The sequence below is a fragment of the Ictalurus furcatus genome, chromosome 2 (assembly GCF_023375685.1).
Source record: "Ictalurus furcatus strain D&B chromosome 2, Billie_1.0, whole genome shotgun sequence".
In the NCBI taxonomy this organism is placed as follows: domain Eukaryota; kingdom Metazoa; phylum Chordata; class Actinopteri; order Siluriformes; family Ictaluridae; genus Ictalurus; species Ictalurus furcatus.
The window spans coordinates 19996811-20024007 of record NC_071256.1 but is presented as its reverse complement, the minus strand read 5'-3'; the positions used below and the strand labels follow the sequence as shown (position 1 = coordinate 20024007).

The 27197-nt window shown below is 38.4% G+C and overlaps 1 protein-coding gene across 1 annotated transcript in view; it reads right to left on the bottom strand.

Moving 5' to 3' along the window:
- The window catches only part of crybg2 (crystallin beta-gamma domain containing 2), a 50116-nt gene that overhangs the window by 17872 nt on the left and 5047 nt on the right, over nt 1-27197 (bottom strand). The window contains exons 2-4 of the mRNA XM_053652326.1: nt 23221-23311; nt 13109-15684; nt 3054-4767 (exon numbers count right to left, since the gene is read on the bottom strand). Of these exons, the coding sequence (XP_053508301.1) occupies nt 3054-4767; nt 13109-15684; nt 23221-23311 (4381 nt within the window). The remainder of the gene's footprint in view (nt 1-3053; nt 4768-13108; nt 15685-23220; nt 23312-27197) is intronic.

Genomic DNA, 27197 nt, shown 5'->3' with positions numbered 1-27197 from the left:
TTGTGTGTGTGTGTGTGTGTGTGTGTGTGTGTGCGTGTGTTTGGTTTAATAAGGAGAGGCCGTGTTTTCTCTAACACTCAGGCAGAAGTCTTTGCATGTTCAATGAGCTGTGGTTATGAAAGCAGGAGTGACAGCTAGAACTCAGAAATGATCTGCCAAACGTCTGTTTGATTAGAGCGTGTTCCTGATCGCAAAACATACAAACCCACATATCACATGACCTTTGGATTGCCTGAGAGACTTAAACAGATGCTGTGCAGGAATTCCACTGTCACGAATCACTCTACAGCATGCTGATTGATGGGTGATGATAAAACGCCAATTCAGCACTAAAATAAGCTACGTTTATTACAAATAGTGAGTTTAAGCAATTTGTAAATACGTTTTGTTTTCTTATATGGGCACATTTTTGGGAGTACACTCCAAAAAAAGCGCTTGAAGAACCCTTTTGCAGTTCTAATCACACACTATTTTTGTCAGTGTTGTTCAGAGCTAATATGAAATGCATAGACATGTTTTACTGCCTTCAGCTACATAATTTCACTGATATTCAGTAGAACAGGAGACAGCTTTTCGCAAGTCCTCTTTCTCTAAAGAGACATTTTACTCTTCAGGTCTCCTTCACAGGACTTTAATGGATTAAAAAAATTAAGTTCTCTTGCAGGGCCAGAACGTTGGACCAGCACGCGTCCCTCGAGCGAAACGCTTTGCCTGAACAGCTTTGTGCTCGATTAGATTCCGCTTCACTTGCAAATGACTTTGGATAAAAGCGCCTGCCAAATGAACGAGTGTATTGTAAATGACGAGTGAGAATTTAGCTGATTCCCATGATTGCTAACAGCAGCAGTGCTTCATCACGACAGGTGACTACTGAGGCGACAGGAAGTTTATTTTCCTCAAACAGTCCCTTCTGAACTGTTTAATTCGTCTTCTTAATACAGCAATTTGCAGACGATTACATTTTATGATTTGTTAAAGTATGACACAGCATATTTTCTATCCATTTATAATTGCACTTAATGTCTGAGAGACATGGAAGGTTCCTCCCATCAACTTTTATTCAAACAGTACCACACACTCGTTGATGACTGGGTGTGTTCAAGTGCTATTTCATATTAACACTGATCAAAAATAAAATTTTTATTAAAATTCCTCCCGTACAATGTTCTCTGTATATCTCGTGCTCTTTTAAACAAGTCACAGGAAGTGTTTATAAACATCACACACGATGAAAATCCTTGAGAAAGATCTGCAGATTCGGTTCAGTCAAACCAATTTTTTTTTTTTCCGTCTATAGGATGGCAAGATAAGATTCCTGTGTAAGAAAACATACGCACGAAATAAAATTTAAAAAATGTCACGCAAAAGTGCATTAAAACAAAACACAACAGTGGCAAAATAACCGAGGCACCCATGACAAATGACGCATTTATGAATATGCATGACTATGCAAATATGGTAATGCCCCATAATCCTCCTGCCATCCCTAACTTCCTAAAAGCACTAAAATGAGCTAAATTAGCTAGCTGGTTATGTAACATTCTAGCAAACTAGCTCACATGAGTGAGATTTCAGTCTCAGAAGCTCAATTTACTTCCTATATTCTCCTTATTTAACAAAGTCAAACAAAATTGCCAAAGTGCTATCAAAATAGATTTCAATGTTACCGTGACAACCATACCTAGCTAGCTAACCAAATTAGTACACAGGCTCTCTTGCCCCAAAGTTGCGGACCGTTATAATGACATCACACACCGAGCTCACCCCTAACCCCACCCCAAAATCAGAATTATAATAAAGTTTTGAGACATTCGCTACAGTATAATTTTGAAAAGCAGCTAAAGACATGTTTTTTATAGACTCTATTTTCATGATATATTTATTTACGTGCAACTTTTCATAATAAATGTTTTGCTGTCTTTTTTTGTTTTTCTTTTACAAACTCTACTTTATAATGATGATGATTATTATTATTATTATTATTAGTGGTAGTAGTAGTAGTAGTAGTAGTAATCTTTATTATTACAAAAGCTTTATTTTTATTCCTAAGTAGTCTCATCATGCGATCCTTGGTTTGTAGGCCTAGCAGTGCTCATGAATTTCTTGGGAATTCTCATGATGTTTGGGTCAAAAATCACAAAAACACAACTGTTTATGGAACAGTTCCAACCATTTAAAAACTGCAGGTTTCTTCTGGAATTTGCATCATAAGCCTATGCCTACACATCCTAGATTGTGTGTATGTAATACACGTATTTACTTTGTGTACACAAAGCCTGCAATTAAGTGTGTGTTCAGAAGTGTGTTCAGAAGAACACATCACTGTCAACATCCATCAGGCATCAGGGAAATTAGCATTGTGGAGGAAGTTAGCGCATTCATCTGCTGTTGTCTGAAAGCATTGTGATTTGTTCACAGCGCAGGAGCAGGATGAGGATATTTACATCACACCTCGAGCTGAGCACGCCCAGCTGATAATGTTTAATGATGACGTGCTAGAGAATGACACAAGAGCTAATAAACAAAAAAAACTAAAATAAAGGTAGGCTCAAATGGCAAAAATGTGCAGGTTTGTATCAAGTCCTGCTATTGGCTCAAATGTCAATTTTTGTTTGAACGACTCTTAAAAGATATTTGACTTTACAATCACTAAACTACAAAGCAGACAGGACTAACACTGTGAGAGACAGGAAGACAGGAAAGCTAGTCCACTTTAGAAGAAAAGAAGAAATGTGAATCATGCATGAGGCCTGCGGTAATGGATACGAGTCTCTGAGACTCGATTGTAATCCCTTTTCACCGAGTTGTTCTTTTCTCTGCCTGTGCTCTACAGTATCACAGCAGGACCTTGTTTTGAAGGAAAAAGAAAGTCCCAAAATGTCTTTTTTTCTCAAAATTTACACAGTTAGATGAAACCTTGTGAGTCAAGAACTGCAAATAATTGATCTGCTACTAAAAAGTCATTTAACATGACATTGTTAATATTTAAACATTAAAGAGGTCACATCACACCAAAATTTGTCTACCATTCTACAATCTCAAAGACTACTTACATAGGCATCTGGGAATGCTTTGTACTTGGCCAGTAGGTTCCTGTCTGGTCCAGGCTCCTGGATGACACCGAAATTGTTTCTGACACCATTATGGACAGGCAATTCATGGGAAGATGTGCCAATGCTAAAGCTCTGCTGCAGGCTTTGGGGTTTCACCGGTGGTTCTGATGAAAGGCTGTGCAACACAGGAGGTGTGTTGTTGGAGGTAGGACTCTCAGGAGTGGGGCTGTGGATGACCAAAGGGCTCCTGCTGATATGAGATGTCTCGGTCAACCCTGGAATGGAGCTTGGGGACGACGTGAGGAAGGACAGCTCATAACTGGAGCCTGCAGACCCCAATGAGTCTGTTCCCTTGGAAAACATGCTTTGGTAGTCATGTCCGGAGTTAACCTCAGGCAACGAGGCTGCTCGGAAGAGAGACCGGTGACCTGATGGCTTGCCGTTCTCTTCCTTCTGTTCGGAACGGTAATTGGAAAACAGCAGGCTGTGGTCCAGACGTGAGGTTCTGATTAAACCATTTACTTGAGATCCCTCATCCAGGTTGAGGTTGGGAAGTGAGCTCTTGCGCATGACGATGCTACTGAGAGCTGAAGCTCTCGACGGTAAGATAAGAGAGCGTCCCTGTGCATCCTGACCCTGCTGCTCCTTTAGCATGCTCATCATTGCCAGAGGAGAACGCATTTCTTTGGAGGTGCTCCAGTTCAACCCCAGGTCCAGTGGCAGGCTGTTGAAAGGTTTGGCAGGTGCAGGAGAGGTCGGGCTGGAGATATCGGAAACCTCAATCCCAGGAGCAACAGTGCTAGTGGCATCTTCAACAATCGGTGGAAGAGACGAGAAAGGCAAACTGGAGGTGCTGCGTAGGGACCGGTGTCGAACAGGAGGCGCCATGCTTTTCAATGTGTCTACCAGGGTGTCCATGTCATGTGGAGAGGTGAGTGTTGGGGTTTCTGGCTCGGCGTCAGTGGAGGAAAGATCCACACGAGTCGCCTTGAAGACGCCGGAGAAGAATCTGTCAGTCTCCTCTGTGCTGTAATATGAGTCTGTGTTTGTTATTTCTCCGTCTCTTTTCACCTCACTCTCCTCAGCAGGTTCAGCAAGCTCCGCCCAGCTCCTCCCACCTGTCTGGCTCTCACTGCTCACCTGGACTTCGCTCCTCGCATTCCACCACGTAGTGTTACCGTGGCTACCCGCTGTGTCCAAGGAGATGGCTGAGGGGAGGGATTCCCACTCTCGCTCAGAAGAGAAGGAGAGGGAGGAGCGCATGGTTGGTTCATACTCTGAGCTGCTGGAGAGTGAAGAATACAGGTGTGTGCTGCCTGACACCTCAGACTCCGATCTGTCAGTTAAAAAATATCTTGATTCTTCTTCAAAACTACGGTACCTGTCATGCCTCGGCTTCCAGTCGTCGACTGCCTCAAGTCTGGTTCCACTGTCCAAGGTGTCATTTCTAACCCCATTTTCGAATTCATCCATATGTCTATGAAGCGCGGAGCTGTTTGTGGTGCTGCTGCTGTTCACCAGCGACACCTTGCGCACTTTTTTGCCATCTTCTTGTCCTTCCCGAGACACTTTGGGCCTCAGAGTTAATGTGGTGCTCAGCACCCCAACATGAGACACACTCATGTCTGTATCTGATTCAGGACAAGTTTCTACGGGAATATCGGCGTCAGACTCTTCGATTACTGTGCTGAGAAGAGAGACGGCATGAGAGAACCTAGAACAGCAGGAAAACAGAAAAACAGAAGGAGAAAGAAAGACATGTTAATACTACAAAAATAGAAAACATCATATCGCATCCACCAGAGTGCCATATGAACACATGCTTGAGATAAGACTCGAGGAAATTCCAACCTTTTGCACAAAGGAGTTTGTGACCTTACAACAGTGCAGAATCTTCAATATTTCTCTTCATAATATTTTCTGTTTGTAATTATTCTTGGTTTTAACTTTTTCAAAATTCTAAAACTTTGTTTATTTCCAGTTTAAAATGAGGGGAGGTGGGGTGGGGGGAATCCCAGATTTTCAGTGTGGTCTCAGGACCCAGCAGTACGTGTTTCTGAAACGTGATTTGGAATTGAATATATGGGATTCTAAGTTCATAAACATTAAATATAAAGTTGTTCTGCAAGTCCAGGAATTTACAGTTTGTCCCAATAGTAACCATACATAATGGAAATGAACACTTTTTAGCAAAATGTTTCATACTTAGTTTAAATTTTATATATACTTATATATATATATATATAGAGAGAGAGAGAGAGAGAGAGAGAGAGAGAGAGAGAGAGAGAGATTTTTTTTAGATAGCCTTTAAAAATGCGTTTGACAAAATAAGAACATAGTGAAATCATGCTCGGGGCTGGATCAGGAAGTTGTTGCAAGGTTGTGATGGACTTTAACAGGCAACATGGCAAGCACACCACACACCACACTGTTGCCAAACTGGGGGAGAGACGACACACAAATAAATGGAGATCATGTAGAGGATGTTTTGTAAATAAAGTTACATTTTGCTACAAAGTATTAATTTCTTCTTTGTATGGAGACTTTCGGGACACCCTGTAGAATGGAAAGAAGAAGCAGAGCTTGATGATTTTCCTGCTCTAGCATGCCTCACTTAATTATCTAGTAAAAGTTCAGGTTTTGTAGGTGTGTTAGAGCAGGAAGATCTAAGATTTCAGGTTCGAACCTTCTGGAATGTTTTATGACATTTCCAAATGCTTATTCATTTGGCTGGTTAACATGAGACATATACAGCATTTATCAGATAACATAGAAGGTCAAAGGATTCATCATAAAAGGATTCATCATCATTATGAATGCATCACTTGGTTTGGTTAATCAGGATGTTAACAGGATTAACTTATCAGGATCATACTTTTTCCCCATTTCTGTTTGTAAGCTGATAGCCAGCTAGGTATCCTGAATGTAATTAAAATTTCTACCCAAACATTTTCAAACTCCTCTGCATTAACGCAATGTGGAGTTTTTCAAGGTTAATTTTAGAATAAACTGCACAGCACAGTGACAGAAAACTGACCTTATCAGAGTGACAGCAGGTGGAAGTTTTACTGCAGTTGGAGGAAAAGAAGTGTAGATCTGGTTTTATAAGGTAAATGCTCTCATTTTATATTAATACATTTCTGATAAGAGAATTAGAAGAAACACCATGTGTGAACACCATGCCTGCTTCTACTACTGTCTGACATCCATCCATGAGCATGTCGTACTGAAAGTTTGTTTCTTTGTTTCTGAATAAATATCACCAAAAACATCATTAGATTTTCACACAAGTCCTAAAAGTAGCTAAAGAGAACCCAATTAAACAAATAAGACAAAAATATTATACTATTACATATCCATGAGTAGAAAAAGTATGTGAACCTCTAGGATTAGCAGTTAATTTGAAGGTGAAATTAGAGTCCGGTGTTTTCTATCAGGTGTGAGTGAGCACCCTGTTTTATTTAAAGAACAGGGATCTATCAAAGTCTGATCTTCACAACACATGTTTGTGGACGTGTATCATGGCACAAACAAAAGAGGTTTCTGAGTACCTCAGAAAAAGCGTTTACAAACTTTCAAGCACCAGTGTAATTGTACAGGTTTGATGGTGTGAAGTTCATTTTGGCTACACCAGTGCTCCACATGACCCTAGTACGGCTTTCCGAATATGTGGAGAATATGATGATGATGAGGTCACCCGAGAAGAGAAGAATTCTGAAATATATCCCACATAAACACCAGTGATGCATTCAGAACGGTTCTACAGCTTCTCTTGTCTTTCCTCAAAATGTCTCATTTGTAAAGTATGAAGGGAATGTGAATTTAAAAGCTAAATACATTCCTTTTTAGTGAGGTTTTTGGGTACAAAGACACAAAACTCAACATGATAGATATTTTTTATTCAAATAATCATAAAGATTATCCTTTGAAAGTTAACTGTCTCGGTCAGAGGGTTCAGGATTTAAACTCACAACCTTCTGGTTGTCACTGAAATATAAATCTGAGTGTCTTTAATCACCAAATTCAACCAAATGGCCAAAGCTATCATGTCTTATTTGGCGGGGTGAGGGAAATCTATAGCTTAATTATTATTATTATTATTATTATTATTATTATTATTATTATTATTATTATTATTATAGAACACTATATAGCTACATTATCCATTATTATCACATTTCATGATTTTCCATTCATGATTCACACACCAAGTGGTGATTGGTTTAAAGTATTTACACACTTACAAAGAAGGAAGTTATGTAGAAATACAGGATATTTTTTATTTGTAATTTACATATTTAAAAATATATGGCTTTAACAGGATATGTGAATTTTTTAAAACAGCATTTACTAGTGAATATAACTCAAATATAAAGCAGTCAATTATATGTATTTATTTATCTATTTATTTATTTGTGTTGAATTTATGTAGATGCTGCACAAAATCTGTAACACAAAGTAATGTAAAAAATATTTACAAACATGAAATTTGAACTCATGGGGGAATCAGAATTTTTTATTTAAATATCCACTTTAGCAAGCAGAAACAAAAAGCAAGTTATATTTATAAGATGTGTTTATGTTCCACACAGGGAGTTTAATTATTATTATTATTATTTTGTTAATCCAATCAAAACTAACTCTTAAAAAATGGCATACGTGCGCCCTCTGGTGGGCAAATTATTACAACTTTCAATAATCCATCCATCCATCCATCCATCCATCTTCAATACCGCCCATCCTATTTGGTTGTGGGGAACCTGGAGCCTATCCCAGGGGCCATGGACACAAGGCGGGGGACACCATGGATGGGGTGCCAATCCATCGCAGTGCACAATCGCACACACATTCACACACCCATACATACACTACGGACACTTTGGACACGCCAATCAGCCTACCATGCATGTCTTTGGACTGGGGGAGGAAACCGGAGTACCCGGAGGACATGCAAACTCCACACACACAGGGTTGTGGCAGGAATCAAGCCCTCAACCATGGAGGTGTGAGACAAAAATGCTAACCACTAAGCCCCTGTGTGCCCACTAAAGAGAACCCAATTAAACAAATAAGACAAAAATATTATACTATTACATATCTGTGAGTGGAAAAAGTATGTGAACCTCTAGGATTAGCAGTTAATTTGAAGGTGAAATTACAGTCATTATTTAAATATCCACTTTAGCACGGCCCTGTGTGTGCAGAGTTTGCATGTTCTCCCCGTGCTGTGGAGGTTTCCTCCAGTTTCCTCCCTCAGTCAAAAAACAGTCAAAAAAGCTGATGTTCTCATGGTTTAGCACATTCAGTAACTTAATAGAGTTTATTTTTCATCTTTATCTGATCTTCCTCATCTCCTGCCTGATCATCATCTCTGAACAAATCTAAAGAAGCAAACTTCTGACACAAAAAAACATCTTGGCTGATTGATTACACTCAAGATGAAGAAAACATTCTATTCATTTAATTTTTGGTCTGTTCAGAACACTCAGCATTCTCTGTCTCTCCCTCTGTCTCACTCTCCCTGTCTCTCCCTCCGTGTGTGTCTCTCTCTATCTGTCTGTCTGTCTGTCTCACCCTCTCTCACTGTGTCTCTCTGTGTGTGTCTTTCTCTCTGTCTCTCTCTATTTGTCTCTCGCTCTGTGTGTGTCTCTCTGTGTCTCCCTCTCCCTCTGTCTCTCTCTCTGTCTCTCCCCCCTCTCTCTGTGTCTCTCTATCTGTCTCTCCCTCTGTGTGTGTCTCTCTCTCTCCTCTCTGTGTGTCTCTCTCTCTCTCTTCCTCTGTGTCACTATCTCTGTGTCTCCCCCCTCTCCCACTCACCCAAGCACCCGGCGCTCTCGCCTGACCAGTTTCAGAACAGCAAACACAACAAGAATTCCATGTTGTACAAACAAACACTTTTTTTTCCACCACTGAAAAGTCAGTTGTCATCCTACTGGCATCAGTGTATTTATGGCAATAATGACATAATAATAAATAATTTGCGTCAAGATAAAAAACCAAAGTGACATTTTTACTGATAAAATTCCTCCTTGTTTTTTCATTGAAATAGTCTATTTACAAATGTTTTTATTCTCAGGAATTAAAACGTGTGCTCATGTGTACACAACAAACTTCTTATTTTAAACCCAACTTCATTAAGAGATTTTTTTTTGTCTTCTCCTGGCCTATTAACATCTTAAATAATTGATAAAAATATACATTTATACATATATATATATATATATATATATATATATATATATACACACACACACACAGTTTTCACCAGACATCAGTATTAACTCAAGAAATCCGGAAATATAAAGAATTCACAACATTAAAGTCCATAAATAAAGTTATGTGTAATAAAGTGGACTGCTACAGGAAAAAAGCATTGAACACACTAAGAAAAAGCAGTTCTCCAAGGTAAGGTAAGGCAAGGAACCAGCTGAAATCTGTAAGTAATTATACCTCCTATCTGTGTAAATCAATATCAGCTGGGTTAGTAAATTGATGGTCTATAAAAATACTTTGTGTATTTCTACCAAGGTGTAACATAAGAAACGTCTCATGATGGGTAAAAGCAAAGAGCTCTCCCAAGACCTTCGCAACATTATTGATGCAAAACATATCGATTGAATTGGATACAGACGTATTTCAAAACTTCTGAATCTTCCAGTAAACACCACTGGGGCCATTATCCGCAAGTGGAAGCAACATCACGCCGTCACTAACCGGCCTCGCACAGGAGCTCCTAGCAAGATTTCTGACCAGGGAGTCAGAAGAATAGTCAGAAGAGTACCCCAAGAGCCAAGGACCACTCGGCAAATGTAACTATTATTATTTTAAAAATTATAAAAATAAATAATATAATATAATCATAAAAAAGGATCTGAGAAAAGTGTGTCAGGACATAATGTAGTTTATCACAATATTATATCATCATATCTCCCGGTCCTGTTCCCAACAGCTCTAGCACTTATTAAGCATTTATAAACTATTAAGCATTTATTAGGTATTAAACATTTAATAGCTATTAAACAATTAAGTACAAACATGACAGGACTGGTTAATTGTTTGGACCTAAAATAGAAAAACAACACTACACTTTTCATTTTTAGTAATAAACAATAAATAACGATTTTTATCATAATTTTAATGCACACACATAACTCATGTACGCTTCCACCTGTGTTAATGAGATGTCTGTTGCTACTAAGGCTTATGCAAGCACAACTAAAGTAATTATTTGGTGAAATACGAGATCGTTCCTTGAGAAGTGTGATCTTTCAGCTCGGTACAATGGATCATTCAGCCAGACAGCGAACTCTCCCCACTACTAGGTGTTTGTAGGCCGTATTCTGGCATTCTGCAGCAGAGTTTTGAAATCAGGGTGTGACTTATAATGTCACAGCAATAAAAAAAAAACCTTGTTGCTATAAAATTGCCAATTACAGTGTCTTACATAAGTATTATGTAAGAACTTTAAACTTTTCCACATTTTGTAGTCTCACAACCAGGAACGCATGTCATGATTCACTATAGCTCACAAAAATATCTACAAATAAAAAATAAAAAAATTGTGACTGCAAGAACACCATACTGTGAATGGATTTAAGATTATAAATCTGGAATTAAGAAATCTAGAGTGGTCAAAGTTTGGGGGTCACAGGAAAATGTCCATTTGGGGTCATTCGCCAGAAAATATTTGAGAACCCCAGGGTTAAAAGCTAAAAGTTCTTCTGGTCATTTATTCTTTTACAGCCCATAAATGTGTATTAACCATATGGGTGTGGGGGTCATTATTTTGTGTAAAGGATGGTAAATAAGGATAAAGTTTTAATTCAAGTACACTGACGTTCCTAGGTATTAAAAATAAAGTATTATATAATGAGATACAATAAGATTTGATGCACTATAATTAGATAATGATTTGGAGTTACAAGGAAACACACTTACACTGTAATTTTTAAACAGGTAAGATAAGTGAACAAGAAAAGTCTGAAGTACCAGCATGACTTTTGGCCCAAGTACAAAGAAAATAAGTGCAAACAATCATCACTTTTGTTTACCGATTCACTGGCATTTCGTGGTAATTGACAGATTACGCTGTACAAAACTCAACTAAATATAACAGCATTTACAGTGAAAGGAAGAACTAGTTCTACACTCATTTATATTCAAGTAATGAACTGATTGTTAGTGTTTTGTAGTGTACACATCATGTCACCTTAATACCCAGACCATGTCCAGTCTTTCAGTGTAATTTAGTCTTGGCACTTCCCAAAATAATTACCTCAATGTGTAGGTCATTATGTAACAAAATAAAACACTCTGTGTGATGCTGTTATAGTAAAACAATCAACAACAACAAGTGGTGTGTTGAAGCTTCTCTTCTTTCTCTCTTTTAAAGTTAATAAACAAAGCATGTCATGTTGCTGAGAAACCGTAAAACATAAATTTACAGCTTTACATCAGACTGTTACAAAGCGCTGACACTGGAGACTCCTTCCATACGATATTGAAAAATGCCCCCTTGTTTTTGATTGGAATGAATGGAATACAACATGTTTACGATATACAAGAATGTGATCATGCACATTCAGCAGGTTTGAAAGGAGAACGTTTTGAAAGCATGCTAGGATTCCAGATTAAATTTATGTGTCAAAGCTCTTGTTTCCATTATGAGAGCAACAGCGTGGACAGAAACGCTGGGAACCAGGTTCACTTCAAGAGAGTACACAGTATATTCACAAGGGATTCATAAGTGAGAGTTTGTTTCCAGCATTTTTTAGTTATGATGAGAAACAGTAGTAGCTATATATACTTGTCAAAGCTAGCTAGTTAGTACAGCTACATACACTATGTACTGGTCTAGCTACATATGCTCACCAGAGGAAACAACGATCTCTGCTACTTCCTTCCAAGCTTTATTGGTCTGTATACACAGATAGGGAGAGGTCATAAGAAGAGGATAAGATGAAACCTCTGCACTCACATGCCATAGGATTGGTACGAGGACTCATTCATGACGATTGTTTGGATCACCTCATTTGTGTCCTTTCTCATTTTTTATAGCACCTTCAGCCAAATGAGTAAACGTAAATATAAAATGTGACAATGATGTATGTCGCAGCATATACAGTAAGGGGTTTGAAACTGTTCAGACAGCTTTTAGTGCCATCAATGAAGCCTAATAAAATGATTATGATTTGAAGACATGCATTCCTGCCATACACGGACAGCATTCAAAGAAAAGAAGTTTCCCGTGGCAACCTGGTGACAGTTCACAATGAACATAGTGAAATGAGGTTGGAATGAGGTGTGGTGTTTTACAGATTAGATAAACCATTACTGACTCGTGCAAAACAAGGTGAGAAACATTCGCACCTCTATGTGATTGACTCTACAGAGTGAAGGATGAATGACAAGCTGAATCTGAGTGAGGCAAAAAAAAGATTTTAAGGAAGGGCAGCATTTGTGGAAAACCTCAAATATGTGATGAATTTGTAAGCATGAGACACACCTCCAGGACGAGTTATCAGTTACACTTTGAACTGATGGTCTAATATCGTTCATTCCACATCGCTGCTTCTCCCATGTTATAAGAAACATAAGCCCAGCTTGAAAGATATGAGGCTGTTGGTGGGCAGGGCACAGGTGTGATCAGGTGTGTCCTCCACCCAAAACAAGGTAAGCAGTGTTTCATAACGTGGACCAGGTATACAGTTGTTATTTAGGATTATGATGCACAGCAATCTGATCTCAGGTCAGTCCCCTAAAGCAAAAACCTCAAGTGGGAGTGGGACAGAATTTCCAAAGGACACTGTCATAAAAGAGTCTAGAAACCTGAAAGGGAAGAAGCTCAGAGAGTGTGACAGAGTTCGAAAGATGAAAAGTAAGAAGAGGAGGAAGGGAGGGAGCCTGTAGACTGGAAACACAAGCTCTCATTCTCAGAGAATGCACCACTTCGGAGCACCACCACAGTAAAAACTTTCACACTATCCACACTTAAGAGCATAATTCATACAAAGGAAATAAAAATAAAGAAAGAAAGATAGAAAAAGCACACCTACCGGCCATGTGATGTGTATACTGGTGCAGACTGACAGTTTGAGACTGTCCTCTCTTTAGTCAACTCTTCCTCTTCCTCACCAAACTCTCTGATGCAAACAACGATTCCTCCCTGAGTCTTGCTTCTTTCCGTAAAGATTCCACAGGTATCTCTACTGCTATCAGCTGTGTTCTCTGATTGGAGGATGGGATTCTCAACAACGTCTTGGTGCTCTTGATCAGCGCTGTTTTGTCGCTCTTGAATTTGTTGTAAAGTGTCTCTGGTCTCTTGTAATCCTTGTGGCTCAGCAGATTCAAATCTTGGTTCTCGATAATAGGTGACAGATCGTGCCTCCGGCTCCGGTGTATTAATGTTGTCTATATCCACATGGAGCCTAACAACATTGCTGTTTACTCCACCCCCTGTTGAGTCCTCCCATTGCTGTGGTATCGGAGATCCTGACTCCTGGGAGTGGCATGACCCAGCCTCGACATACAGGTGTGTTTCTGTCTTGTAGTCTGTGACTGACACTTCATCGTGCATACTGATGGGAGGGGCAACGACACATTCCTCAGGCACAAACACTTGCAGAACTGGCATGTCTGGTTTAATAATAGCAAGATCTTCAAGCTGTTGGTCGACTTCACCTGGTGGTGCCTCACTTTCTCCACTTAATTGTACTTCATCCCTGAGAAACACTTGTTCCAGGCCAAATGTCTTTTCTTCAACATTATCCATTATCATCGTAGTGATGGAAAAAGATCCAAGCATGTCCTCAGTTTGAAATGTTCTTGGTTCTACCATGTCACTTTCCTGCTTTCTTGTAAGTTTCTCTTCTGTATTTAATGTCACTGCATTTCCATCATCTTGTGAATATTTCTTGTTAACTGACTCATACAAATTATTGTTAATTGACGTAATGGTGTAAAAGTCATTTCCACGTATCACAGTCTCACATACAGGCTCATTATTTCCTGTAAAACCGTGAGGTTCCTTCTCTTCCGATAAATAGCACATGTTCTCAAACACTGCAGATTTACTGGCAAGTCCTTGAGCTGAGATTTCATCAGATTGTTCTTCATCACATTTATCTACTTCCAAATTGTTTCCTTTGCACTTTTCTGATTCATGGTCTTCAGAGAAAGATCGGTGAGAAAGATCAGAAATATAAGAATACCTCGTCAAGTGATCAGTGGCAGCAGAGATGCTTTCAGCAGACAAGGATTTGTTAAACGTACTGAATGAGAGACTGTTGAAAATTGTTGGTTCTGGAAGTTCTTGTTCTTGCTTTGGGTGCTCAGGTTCAGAGAGAAGATCTGAGAAGTTATTGCTGCAATTAAGGTCACTTGTGTATGAGGACCTTAAAAAGTCAAAGGTTGCAGGGTCAGGGTCAGATACCATGATGCTTCTTCTTGTCAATGAAGGTGCGAAGTCTGATTCAAGGTAAACAACAGGAAAATCTACTGAAGCTGGATTTCCATAATTTTCACCAAAAGAAGAGCTGTAAATTTCTGTTGTTGAGTAGATGATCTCTGGATCATCAGGACAGGAAAGAGGAACTAATTCTACAGAAGCTTCATATGAGATGGATGAACCACAATCAGGACCTGCAATATGATCCACGCTGTCCACATTTTTCCTAAAAGTTTCATTGTATTGAACGGTATCATCAATGACGTGAGAACGGTCTCTGTGGAATCCTATCTCAGGTTCATAAAGTGATATTTCTGCAGGTCTGTTTTTAGAATCAGTGATTTCATTGAGCTGAGTGGAGCTTTGTTCATGACAGCCTAAGGCCAGGTTAGCGTTTACGTCCTCAAATTTCTCGACTAAATCCCTGTGAGAGGTGGAGTCAGGTGATACAATCCACTGTGGATTTTCTTTGCCCATGTCCCATTGATGAAGTGCGAGAGAGTGATCCCTGCTATCAGCACTGATGCTCTTTTCCGAATGGTGTCTGTTTATGAGTGTGCTGTTGATGGAGGAGGCCACAGTGCTGGTGGAAATGGGAATGATTGGTGAGAGGTGGCCTTCAAACGTTCTGGTGGGTGAGTTTGAGGAACTCATGTGAGAGAACTCTGTGGAGCTCAGGACAGATAAACTGGAACCTTCTTCAGCAGTACCATATATAGTGGTGTCAGGTGAATTAATTTTGCCGTACTTGCTAAATGATTGGTGCATTTCAGTACTGTTAATGCTAAGCGATTGAGAAGCACCCAAACTAGGACTTTCTGGAGGAGTACAGTAACCATCACTGCCAGAAACCGAGGAGTCAATGTATGAAATGTTCATGCACGCTGTGTTAGCTACCATAAATTCTACTGCGTTCTGATCTTCACCTTGTGTGCTTCCAACATCATTGTCCACTGATTTACTCTCAGCTACCTCAGAATTCACTTGTTGAATGAGGGAAGGTTGTTCTATCTTGTTTTCATCCTCTGGTCCTCTGATATGACCCCTGACCTCTGACTCCACATTGATACTTGAGGAGCTCTGAGAGAGATCTCTGTTCTTCTTCTTCTTCTTCCAGGCAAAAGAGAGCGTTGAAAAGCGCTTGGGTTTATGGAGTTCAGTCTCAGAATGAGAGAACAGCCCCTTCTGGAGAGAGACAACACAGAGAGAGAGAGAGAGAGAGAGAGAGAGAGAGAGAGAGAGAGATAAATTGAGTGGTTATGAAATACAATAAACATGGAATGTTAATATTAACGTTTGTAAATATTAAAGTGTTGAAGTTTGCTTGTAATGCTAGGTATGCTCTTACTAGCAAATTAAAGAACAGCAAAAACAATTTGCTCTGCACCCATTAAGAGAAATTGTGAATTTACTATGAGTATTTTACCATTTATGGAAGGAGTCTCCAGTGTCAGTGCTTTGCAACAGTCAGAGTTACAGCTGTAACTTTGTTTTCCGACATCTTCAGGACAGAAGAGTTTATGCTTTGCGGTTTCTTGATAACAAATAATGTCAAACTTTGTTTTTTTCTCTTACTAACTTAAAGAGAGAGAATAAAGAGAAGTTGGTACAGGAACAACTGTTTATAGCTGCTATAACGTAAGTGACAACAGGAAATTTGTTTTGTGACATCAAATGTAACTTGAAACAGATAAAGAGTTGATGTGTCATTCTTCAATAAATAAAAATTGCAATCGTTGGTGAATTGCCGTAGTAGAAGAGGAATAAAACACTTGGGGACGTGCTGTTATAGGAAAATAATCAACTCCGTGGGTGATATTGTGATGTGTGAATATAAATATGTAATATAAATATAAATATAAAGAGCCTTTATTCCAGCTGTCATTAGATTAGCCTAATTAGTCACTCTGTTTGAACATACACCCTTTCTTTTCAATGTCTTTACTTTCTTTTTCCTAAATGAACTAATGAATTTCTAATGAACTTCCAGTGAAGACTGTACATACAGCTGGCTAATATGATGATAAAATATCAATATCGTGATCAATTACATCAAAATATACTTTTCTGAGATATTGCAAGGAATCGTCAGTACTTAAAAAAAAAAAATCTCAACAAGTGAAGATAAATAAAAGTTATATCATATTTCTCATTATGAGATTATTATATAACAAATATAAGACCATGAAGCCTATTTCTAATAATATTTACTCATTTCAAGCTTAAAATTTGCTTACTGTATAGGCAGATATTTTTGCTTATTTCTAGAAATATAAAATGCTAAGCAAAATTATCTACCAATGGATTAAATTGGACTGAATGAATGAAATGAGTAAAAAAAATATAGAGAAATAATATTTAATAATCTCACAGTTGTTTAAAATCTAATAAAGAAAATTACTCATTTATATTCATGGCAAAGATATAAGATATTTTTCCAGTGCTCTGATTGGAAACAGGTGATTAGATGTGTATAAAAAATTATAAAATGTTACAATTTTGTAAATTTTCCTCCTTTTTAAATAATTATAGCCATTAAATAAAAGAAAAAAAAACATAAATTAATTTTAAAAAATAGACATTAGATAATAGTACCACTGAATTAAAAAAAAATTATTTACTTTATTATATATTTTTTAAAAACACTGTGACTGTTCTGCTGGCACTTTGTTAAAAAAAAACCTAAATATTCCAATCCATATCGAGTATCAGAGAAATACTGTGATATGAGGTTTTTGTCATATTATCTTCCCCTAACATATACAAAATGATGTAAGCTGGAGCAGTTAATTTATAAAACAGGGTCTTCCAAAAGCATCCCATCATTGTGTGATCATTGGAAATATTTGCTCTTAATTTAGGGCAAAAATTACAAACGATTGCACGTAGCACCAGTGAAAACTTTTTATATCAAACTCAAAATTACAGAGATATCCATTTGGACAGGAATAAAACAATCAGCCAGCCTCCCAGCCAGCTACATCAAACCCCTTCAAATGATTCAGAATGCAGCAGCACGCCTCGTCTTCAACCAGCCCAAGGGAACCCATGTCACACCCCTCTTCATCTCCCTCCACTGGCTTCCTGTAGCCACCCGCATCAAATTCAAGGCCTTGATGCTCACATACAAGACCTTGTCTGGAACAACACCCACCCTATCTCAACTCTCTCCTGAAGGCTTATGTTCCCTCACGCAATCTGCGATCGGTTAATGACCGACGCTCAGTAGTGCCTACTCAGTGAGGCATGAGGTTCCTTTCCAGAACCTTCACACTAACCGTCCTCAGTGGTGGAATGAACTTCCACCCTCAATCCGGACAGCAGAATCTGTCCGTATTTTCAAAAAACAGCTAAAGACCCACCTCTTCCATGAGCATGTAACTAACCCCTAAAATGCCAACCCCACATTAAAAAAAAACAACAAAAAAAAAACAACTAACACTGGCTGTTACACCTCTACTCTGCACACTTTGCTTTTATAGAACTCAATTATAAATCTTGCATGGTAGCACTACTTGTTGTTCTCCACTTGATATAATGTCTGCTAAATGAATAAATGCAAATGTAAATGTAGTCAGACTAGTGATGCGTTTATGAAAACAAAGACTGATTAATGATTCAAGAACTTTTTTTTTTCTGTCCTGTACATGTGTACTACTTTAATGCCATTTTACAGACTCGCCCTTTATCTATGAAATGATAATGAAAACCCGACCTACATCATAGAGGATTTTGTAAATGTCTCAGATTCTTTAGGAAGGTGTGCTGTCTCTTGCTCAGACACTAGCTGAATCAGGCTCGTCATTTATTTTTTTTAAGAAGGAAAAAAAAAATTAAAGTAGTAAGCTTTAAGATGCTGGCTTTTTAAAAATAATTAATAAATAAATTAAACAATAAATATGCTTTGGTTTGGACTGTGTGTACAAATTAATAAGCCAGAAGCGAGTTATCCGCCAAAAATATTTACAAGAAACCAGGGTTCCTTAAAGGTTTTTTGGTCTGTTAATTGCTCTAGATTTCTAAGAGTTCTAGTTTGAGTACTAGTTAAGTTATTTCAAAGTTTAGCCATTTTTAAAGCAAAAAATACGTATGGGTACTGATATCAGCCCATTTTCAAGGTTTCTGCATTTATAGTATTTTATTACATATTTCACATCATATCTCATCTGTCACACAATAAACTTTACCACATGTAATTATATTTAAATAAAGTAAATTTAATAGATGGCGGCCTTAATCAGAGTTCAAGATGGCAGCCTTAATCTGCATCTACAGACCATCTCACAAAACCTCCTCCCCTTCATCATGACTATCATTAATGGCGCCATATCATCTGGTCATGTACCAACTGCATTCAAGAGAGCAAGGGTTATTCCCATCCTGAAGAAACCCACTCTAGACCCTCTGACATCGGTAACTACCGTCCGGTATCACTTCTCTCTTTTCTTTCTACGCACTGTCCTTTAACGCACTGTCTACAATCAATTGTCTCTCCACCTCTCACAGAACAACCTCCAAGATCCTAACCAGTCTGGCTTCAAAGTGTCACATATCACAGAGGCTGCCCTTTTGGCTGTCACTGAGAAGCTACATGCTGCTAGATCAGATCTGTCATCAGTCCTCATCCTCCTCGACCTTTCAGCAGCGTTTGACACAGTCAACCACAAAACTCTCTTGTCCACACTCACGAGTCTCGGAATTCATGGTGCAGCACGGCAGTGGTTTGCTTCCTACATGGAAGGTTGCTCATACCAGGTGATGTGGAGGGGATCCATATCTGCTCCCCGCAGGCTCACCACTAGTGTCCCACAAGGCTCAGTACTTGGTTCTCTTCTGTTCTCCCTCTATACTCGATCTCTTGGAAAGGTCATATCCTCACATGGGTTCTCATACCACTGTTATGCAGATGACACTCAACTCATCCTCTCCTTCCCTCCCTCAGACCCTTATGTTTCTGCTCATCATGGATGGCAGCTCATCAGCTGAAGCTTAATCACAGCAAAACTGAACTGCTGTTCATCCCAGCTGATTCATCACCATGTCAGGATCTTGTGAGCTCCCTGGACAACTCTCTGATCCCACCTTCAGTTACTGCACAAAATCTTGGGGTAACCATGGACAATCAACTGTCCTTTTCCTCTCACATAGTTAATCTGACACACTCATGTAAATTTCTCCTTTACAACATCAGAAGGATTCATCCATTTCTATCCACACAGGCATTTTGAGACTGGACTACTGCAACTCACTATTGGCAGGTCTTCTGCTGAGCACCATCCGACCTTTGCAACTGATCCAGAAAGCAGCTGCTTGACTTGTTTTCAACCTTCCCAAGTTCTCCCACACCACCCCATTGCTACGCTCTCTCCACTGGCTTCCTGTAGCTGCCCGCATTAGATTTAAAACTCTGGTACTTGCCTACAAAGTCAAAAATGGACCAGCTCCCACTTCCCTCAAATTACTTATGACACCCCGCACTGCACCACGCTCCCTCCGAAACTCTAGCACTGCTAGACTGGTGCCACCGTCTCTCAGGGTACAAGGAAGGCATGCGTCAAGACTCTTCTCTGTTCTGGCACCTAGGTGGTGGAATGAACTTCCCCTAAATGTCCGAAATGCTGAGTCACTGTCGGTCTTCAAACAATGTTTAAAGACTGACCTCTTCCTAAAGTATTTAACACTTCATTAAAAAAAAGGTTGTTTTCTTACTATATTTCCTTCCAACAAAGTTAAGATGGTTGGTATTCTTCTGATGGTATTCTTAGTCTGTGACCTAGTGAACCAGTATCGGGATGTATTTATTGATAGAGACTTCAAAGCACTTCTGTAATTCGCTCTGGATAAGGGCGTCTGCCAAATGCCAAAAATGTAAAAGAGTCCAAGATGGCGGCCTTAATCTGAGTCCAAGATGGCTGCTTTAGTAAAATAACATTCCGGCATTTTCAGATACACAGTGAAGTTACTTATATCAGTAGCATATTATCCTCATAGCTCTTGTGCAAAAATAAAGAAAAGAAGAAAACGTTATACATTTAAAAGGTCTAGCAAAACATTATACAGCGCATGCTAACACACAGACAGACGAGCTCATAAAAGAGTTCCATCAAAACACACACAATTCACAGCTTGTAATTTTGAAGAGGTAGGCGGTGTGAACAGACAACGTTCCCGCCTTTCAGCACTCATTATTCAGTTCCAGTGAGGCGTCATGACACAGACACACACACACACCAGATGCCATACATTTTAATCAGAGCCTGCCCTTAGTTCATCATTACTCGTAATCACCAAATTATCTAGAACAGCTCACTTATTTCCTCATCTAGCTTGCTTACTACACTTACTCATGTCTAAGAGATCAAATCACAAAACAAGACCTGACAAAGAAAGTCTTATATGCTAAAATTTAAATGTTTGACACGTTCTAGGTTCTGCAAGAACCTAGATCCTATAGAGCTTTTAAAATGTAAAAAGTTTTTAAATGGTTTCTTCATTTTTAAGAGTAGAAAAATAAAGGATTAATTAATTATTCATAGATTCCTAATACAGTAAGTTCTTAAAGTTTTCTTGGAACTCTTTCTACACAGAAACTTCCACTAGAGGGACAAACAAAGAACGATTAAAGCAGCTGCCTTTTTTTTGTGTGTGTGTGTTTATATTTTATTTCAGCTCAAACAAACAATCTCCAGTTTCATTTCTATTGAACATTTCTACTGAACATTTCTTCTGAACATTTCTTTTGAACATTTCTACTGAACATTCCTGCTGAACATTCCTGCTGAACATTCCTGCTGAACATTTCTAGTGAACATTTCTGCTGAACATTCCTGCTGAACATTTCTAGTGAACATTTCTGCTGAACATTTCTGCTGAACATTTCTAGTGAACATTTCTGCTGAACATTCCTGCTGAACATTTCTAGTGAACATTTCTGCTGAACATTTCTGCTGAACATTTCTACTGAACATTTCTGCTGAACATTTCTACTGAACATTTCTGCTGAACATTTCTACTGAATGTTCCTGCTGAACATTTCTATTGAACATTCCTGCTGAACATTTCTACTGATCATTTCTGCTGAACATTTCTACGGAACATTTCTACTGAACATTTCTGCTGAAGATTTCTACTGATAATTTCTGCTGAACATGTCTGCTGAACATGTCTGCTGTAGGCAGCTGCCTTTTTAAGCGTATACACTTTTTTTAAAAAAAAAAAAAGGTCCCACATTGGTTCTTTAAGAGGAAAATTAATGAGTACTACATTCCTAAATGCTCCTAAGGCTCTACTCGAATCTCTTTCAGACAGGGAAACACTCTGTTGTAGGGTTCTACACAGAAATCTCCTCCAAGGAACAACCAAAGTATGATGAGTTTTCAAAATTTTCAAGAATGTACACTTTTTTTCTTGTTCATGGTTCAACAAGGGTTCTTTAAACGTTCAATGGATAATTAATTGTACTTAGCTTCTTAAAAAGGTTCTACCCAAAACCCTTTCTGATCGTTCTTCCCTATGTTGTTGGGTTCTACAGAGAAATTTTATAGGTTCCCCCAGAGGGACAAAGAAAATAACCCTTAAGACTTTAAAAGTTTTAGGTGTAAAATTATAGAAAAATTGGTTCAAAAAGGATTCATTTAAGAATGAAAGGTTCTTAGCTTCCAAAAATTGGCACAGCCAAAAAAAATCTTTACGGTTCTAAATTTTTAATGCACATTAAATTTATTGGTTCACGTTTTAGGATATAGTTAAGAAAATTGAAGAAAGAACGATTGTAATATTTTTAGTTATTTTGTAAAAAGTCTTGAGAAGGTGGGGAATTTTTTCAGCAGGAAAATGAAAGGCCGTCACACGTGCGTCCTGTTTCACCCAGAAGACGAGGAAAACGTAAGCGGTCATTTTGAAAGATAAATCATAAAGTCCATAAAGTCACTATATCGAGCTCAGGTGCTTTTTATCATTAACATGTCAGGTTTTTTATTTATTTGTTGCTTTATTTAGTTATGTTTCACTTCTTTCGATTTTTTTTCCTTGTTCTTTCCCTCATGTTTCATTTCCTGTCTGCTCTTCCATGTAATATATTAATATGTTTCAAGGTTCACACAGTTCATGCACAGGTCTCCATCCACCTGTGGAATCAGCTAAAACAGAAACGTGGCTCAGCGGCGCCTTCTGCAGGTCCAAACCACAAACACACAAAATCCTTTCAGGTTTAAACTTTTTTTAAATAACTTTTTTTTTTTTTTAATAATTACAAACTATATGGAACTTGAAAGCAGATAATTTTTTGCTGTTTATTATTTGTTATTATTTAATCTTTATTTTTATTTATTGATTGATTTATGTTTTTTTTTATTCTTCAGTGGTAAATATTATTTTTTGTAGACATTAAATAAACGTTTCTTCAAACTCAGTTGTACACAGATTTTTTAAAAAAGTACTACTGATACAACTGAGAGGATGAAAGAAAAAGTGATGTGGAAGCTGCTGTATGTACTGCTTTAGATCTTACATTTTTCTTTAATGAACAGATCTTTGTATAATTAAGGGTTCTATTTTGGAACAATTTCTGATATAGAACCTTCAATGGTTCTTCCAGATGGACAAATGAAGAACTGAAGGGTTCTAGGCCTCTTGTTGTGACCAGTGAATCCACTGATGGCCCATGGATCTGTCATTTGTTTGGTATGAGAACTCAAATGGCCATTTGACCTGGGCACTGACCTTTGACCTGGGCACAGTGGCATAGATAGATGCAGCATTCCAGTCTCCTCCATCATTCTCTTCTGTTGATCCAGGTTCAGGAGACTCCACTCTGCAGAAGACAAGAATCCATTATCCAGAGCAGTTAGCATGTTTCTGGTGTAACATCTAGATATTCAGACAGGAACCTGTTAAGAACATGTGATCAGAAGTTTAAGGTTCTTCTCTTAAGATGTCTGGATGAGCTCCAACAGGCAGGACATGGAGCAGCTGCAGGGGGGAAATGGGAATAATACTCTAAAACCTGAGGATCTAAAACCCCTGCTGGAGTTTCAGTTTAGTGTGAAATTCTAAAGGACCTTTTCAAGACCTGACACAGAACTATAGGTTTAAATGGAGTTATGAAATGACTGAGCATGCCTGAAGTGATGTCTGCTTCCTAGATTAACTTCTTATAAATTCCCATCATACTTTCTCCACTAATGATGAAGTTTCTCCACTAAAGATGTCTTCTCTCTATTCAACAACTCCTACTCTTCAGTGATGGACCCAGAACTCCAGCCCAATGTCTCAGGGTTCTTCTCAGTGTATACAGTCTCACAATCACTCTCAGGGTCATTTACTCAAGGTCATGATCTGCACTCAAAAACAGTTCTTTTGGATTATCTGGTGCTGAAAACTATCTTAGAGTCATGATTGTTCCCTTTTTCATTTCTTCATCATCTCCAGGTTTTACTTTAAGATATTTGAGATCATTCTCATTCCAAAATGCTGCACTCGTGTCCACAAAAACAATCAAGTGCCAAAATTTACGTTGACGCTAGCTGGGGCTGAGCTGCTCATGTTGCTTGTACTGTGCTTTGTCACTTGTTGGTGTGGCCTATCTAGTGTTTTTTTTTTTTTTTTTTTTTTTCTGATGATAAAGTAGCTAGTAGCTAGTACAGTCAGGTACATAGGTTTTTGCCATGAACAGATACCAAATGCAAATTAAACAATTGGAATCAACTTCAGACAGTTTGTCTTCTTGGTTTGTCATGAAATAACAAGGAAACAGGTGACACCTGGCCAAGAAACTACTAATCAGTCAATTGTCCAATTACTTTTGAGCCTGGGAAAATGGAGTGACTATGGAATAAATGGCTATAATTTCTAAACAGTTAATACAATATTTTTGTTAAACCCCTTGAATTAAAGCTGAAAGTCTACACTACGCAAAAATAACTTCTAAAGCTATCTAGTTAAACACAAATTAAATAGCGCACATACTAGATTGGCTCTCATATGAGAATAGCAAAGTGAACTAACTGTACTAGCTACCTACCTACACTGGAAAAATGATCTCTGCTACTTCCTTCCATTTTTTTTTTTTTACTTCCGTACATCTCTATACTCATTTAATGAGAGGTTGTATATGAAAAGAAGATCGTAATTTTCTTCATTCCTAGCTATACACTAACACTAATAGATCTAGCTACACACTAACGCTAACAATCTAAGGCTTTTAGGAAATACTGCAGACTTTTGGAGTGGAGTATTTGGTCACAGTGGAGTTTCTAAAATTGGAGAAAAAAAAAAATAATAAAAAATAACTGTTTCATAAAAGTATCTCCTGACCAATCAGTTAAGAAGTTAGGGAGAAAAGAGCAAACATGGAAGATAAAGTGGTGGAAGATATTAGTGTGTATATACTGCAATGCACTGTGTGTTCTGACTCCTTTCTATCAGAGCCAGCATGAACTTTTTCAGCAGTTTGTGCCACAGTAGCTCTTCTGTGGGATCAGACCAGATGGGCTAGCTTTCACTCCAAACGCGCATCATTGAGCCTTGAGCGCCCATGACCCTGTTGCTGGTTCACCAGTTGTCCTTCCTTGGACCAATTTTGGTAGGTACTAACCACTGCATACTGGGAACACCCCACAAGACTTGTTGTTTTGGAGATGCTCTGACCCAGTCATCTAGCCATCACAGTTTGGCCTTTGTCAAATTCGCTCAGATCCTTATGCTTGCCCATTTTTCCTGCTTCCAACACATCAACATCAAAAACTGACAGTTTACTTGCTACCTATAGTAAAATATCCCACCCTTTGAAAAGTGCCAGTGTAACGAGATAATCAATGCTATTCAATTCACCTGTCAGTGGTTTTAATGTTATGGCTGATGTACATTAGGAAATACTGAACGCTATACTGAACTTCAAATATTTTGCTGCCAATATTCCAATTTAAAAAAATGAACAGTGTGTGTATGTTTGAGACGGTCACCAATACACGATCACACTTTAACCATGGCTGTGCACAGACAAGTCACATTTTCTGCCTCCAAAGCTACAGTGAAGACAGAGAATAACCTCCTCCTCACCACTTCAGCTGCATTACTGAGAATAATAAATCTAATCTCAAAAGCAAGCTCTCCTGGTTAGTTAGTTTTTTTCTGCATTACTGGCTAAGAACACAAGGCGGTCATGTGCAGGGGTTTTTCTTGTGAGCTGACAAACAGACACACCTTTATTGACAAATCCCCTTTCACACTGTATGTCAAGTGATAAGGGTTGTTTGGGTAAAATGTTTAAGAAATGTGTGTTACACAGATAAACATGAAGAAGGAAAATAAAATTAGAACAGGGGATCTTGCACATCCCAATGCAGAATATGTGGTTAGGAAAATTTTAAATTTGACAATTTTTTCTCACAGATGTGGTTTTTACATGGTATTCTATTGTAAGGTTTAATGTAGAACTTTTAAAGGCTCACACGCAAGGTCTAACCAAAGAACTATATTGGATGTTAGCATATAGACATATCCATACACTCAAATACTCATAGACGTTTGTTTATTTCCACCACACACACACACCTGTATGAAAGTAAAAGCACACAATAAAAGCCCTTTCTAGAAATTTCCAGTATTTCCACTTCAGTGTAAAGGAATGCGGTACATATCTTCCGTACAGTCAGAAAAGTGTGAGTCAAAGTTTCAGTGTGTTTAAAGTTTCACTGTGTGCGTGCGTGTGTGTGTGTGTGTGTGTGTGTGTGTGTGTGTGTGTGTGTGTGTGTGTGTGTGTGAGACAGAGCTCATAAATATGCAGAATGACAGGTCCTTGAAGTGTCAGGCTAAAAAAAGACACGTCTTTCACCTGAGAGAGAGTTTTTGTGTAGAAAGTTATCCTCGACCTTTATTTAACTGACACAGAGATGAAGATGAATAACAGAGATTCAGTTCGTCAGAAACACCGTCGAGGAACACTCACTGGAAATCCTTACAATGTGACTAGGGTACTTTTGGGAACCCCTAAATTATACACCATCCTCCACCTTCCCTTAAACAGGAACTTAATACTGTGTTTTTATTGGTTATAATGTTGGTTAAAAGTGACTAACATCAATTTCAGTGCTACTTTTTAAAAGATCATTCGGTTCAGAAACACTTTTTAAGGATTTATAAAGAATACCCTATTTTAAAAAATAGATATTGTTTGGTAAAAACTTTACCACAGCTAATGCTGTAATAAAATTACATAATGAATTCAGACCTTTGGAACCTACACTCTTAGGAAAAAAGGTTGCATCTAGCACCAATCTAGCTTGTCCCTTGGGGAGGAGGCTTAAAGGTTTGTGTAGGACTAATTAAAGATCTAATTAGATTTGATGTAGAAAGGTTTGCATAGGACTCAATTACGGATCTAATTAGATTCGATGTAGAAAGGTGGAACCACTAACCATCCAAAGAACCCTCAAGAAACCCCTTTTAGGCCCTATTTACACTATACAGCCAAAAGTATGTGGACACCTGACCATCACACCCATATGAGGTTTTTCTTCTCCAAACTGTTGCTATTGTACTTTTAAGTCTGAAGCACACAACTGTATAGAATGTCTTTGAATGATGTAGTATTACAATTTCCCTTCAGTGGAACTAAGAGGCCCAAAAAAGACACAGAGTCCTGACCTCAACCCCACTGAACATTTCTGGGATGAACTGGAGTCTTCTCACTCAACATC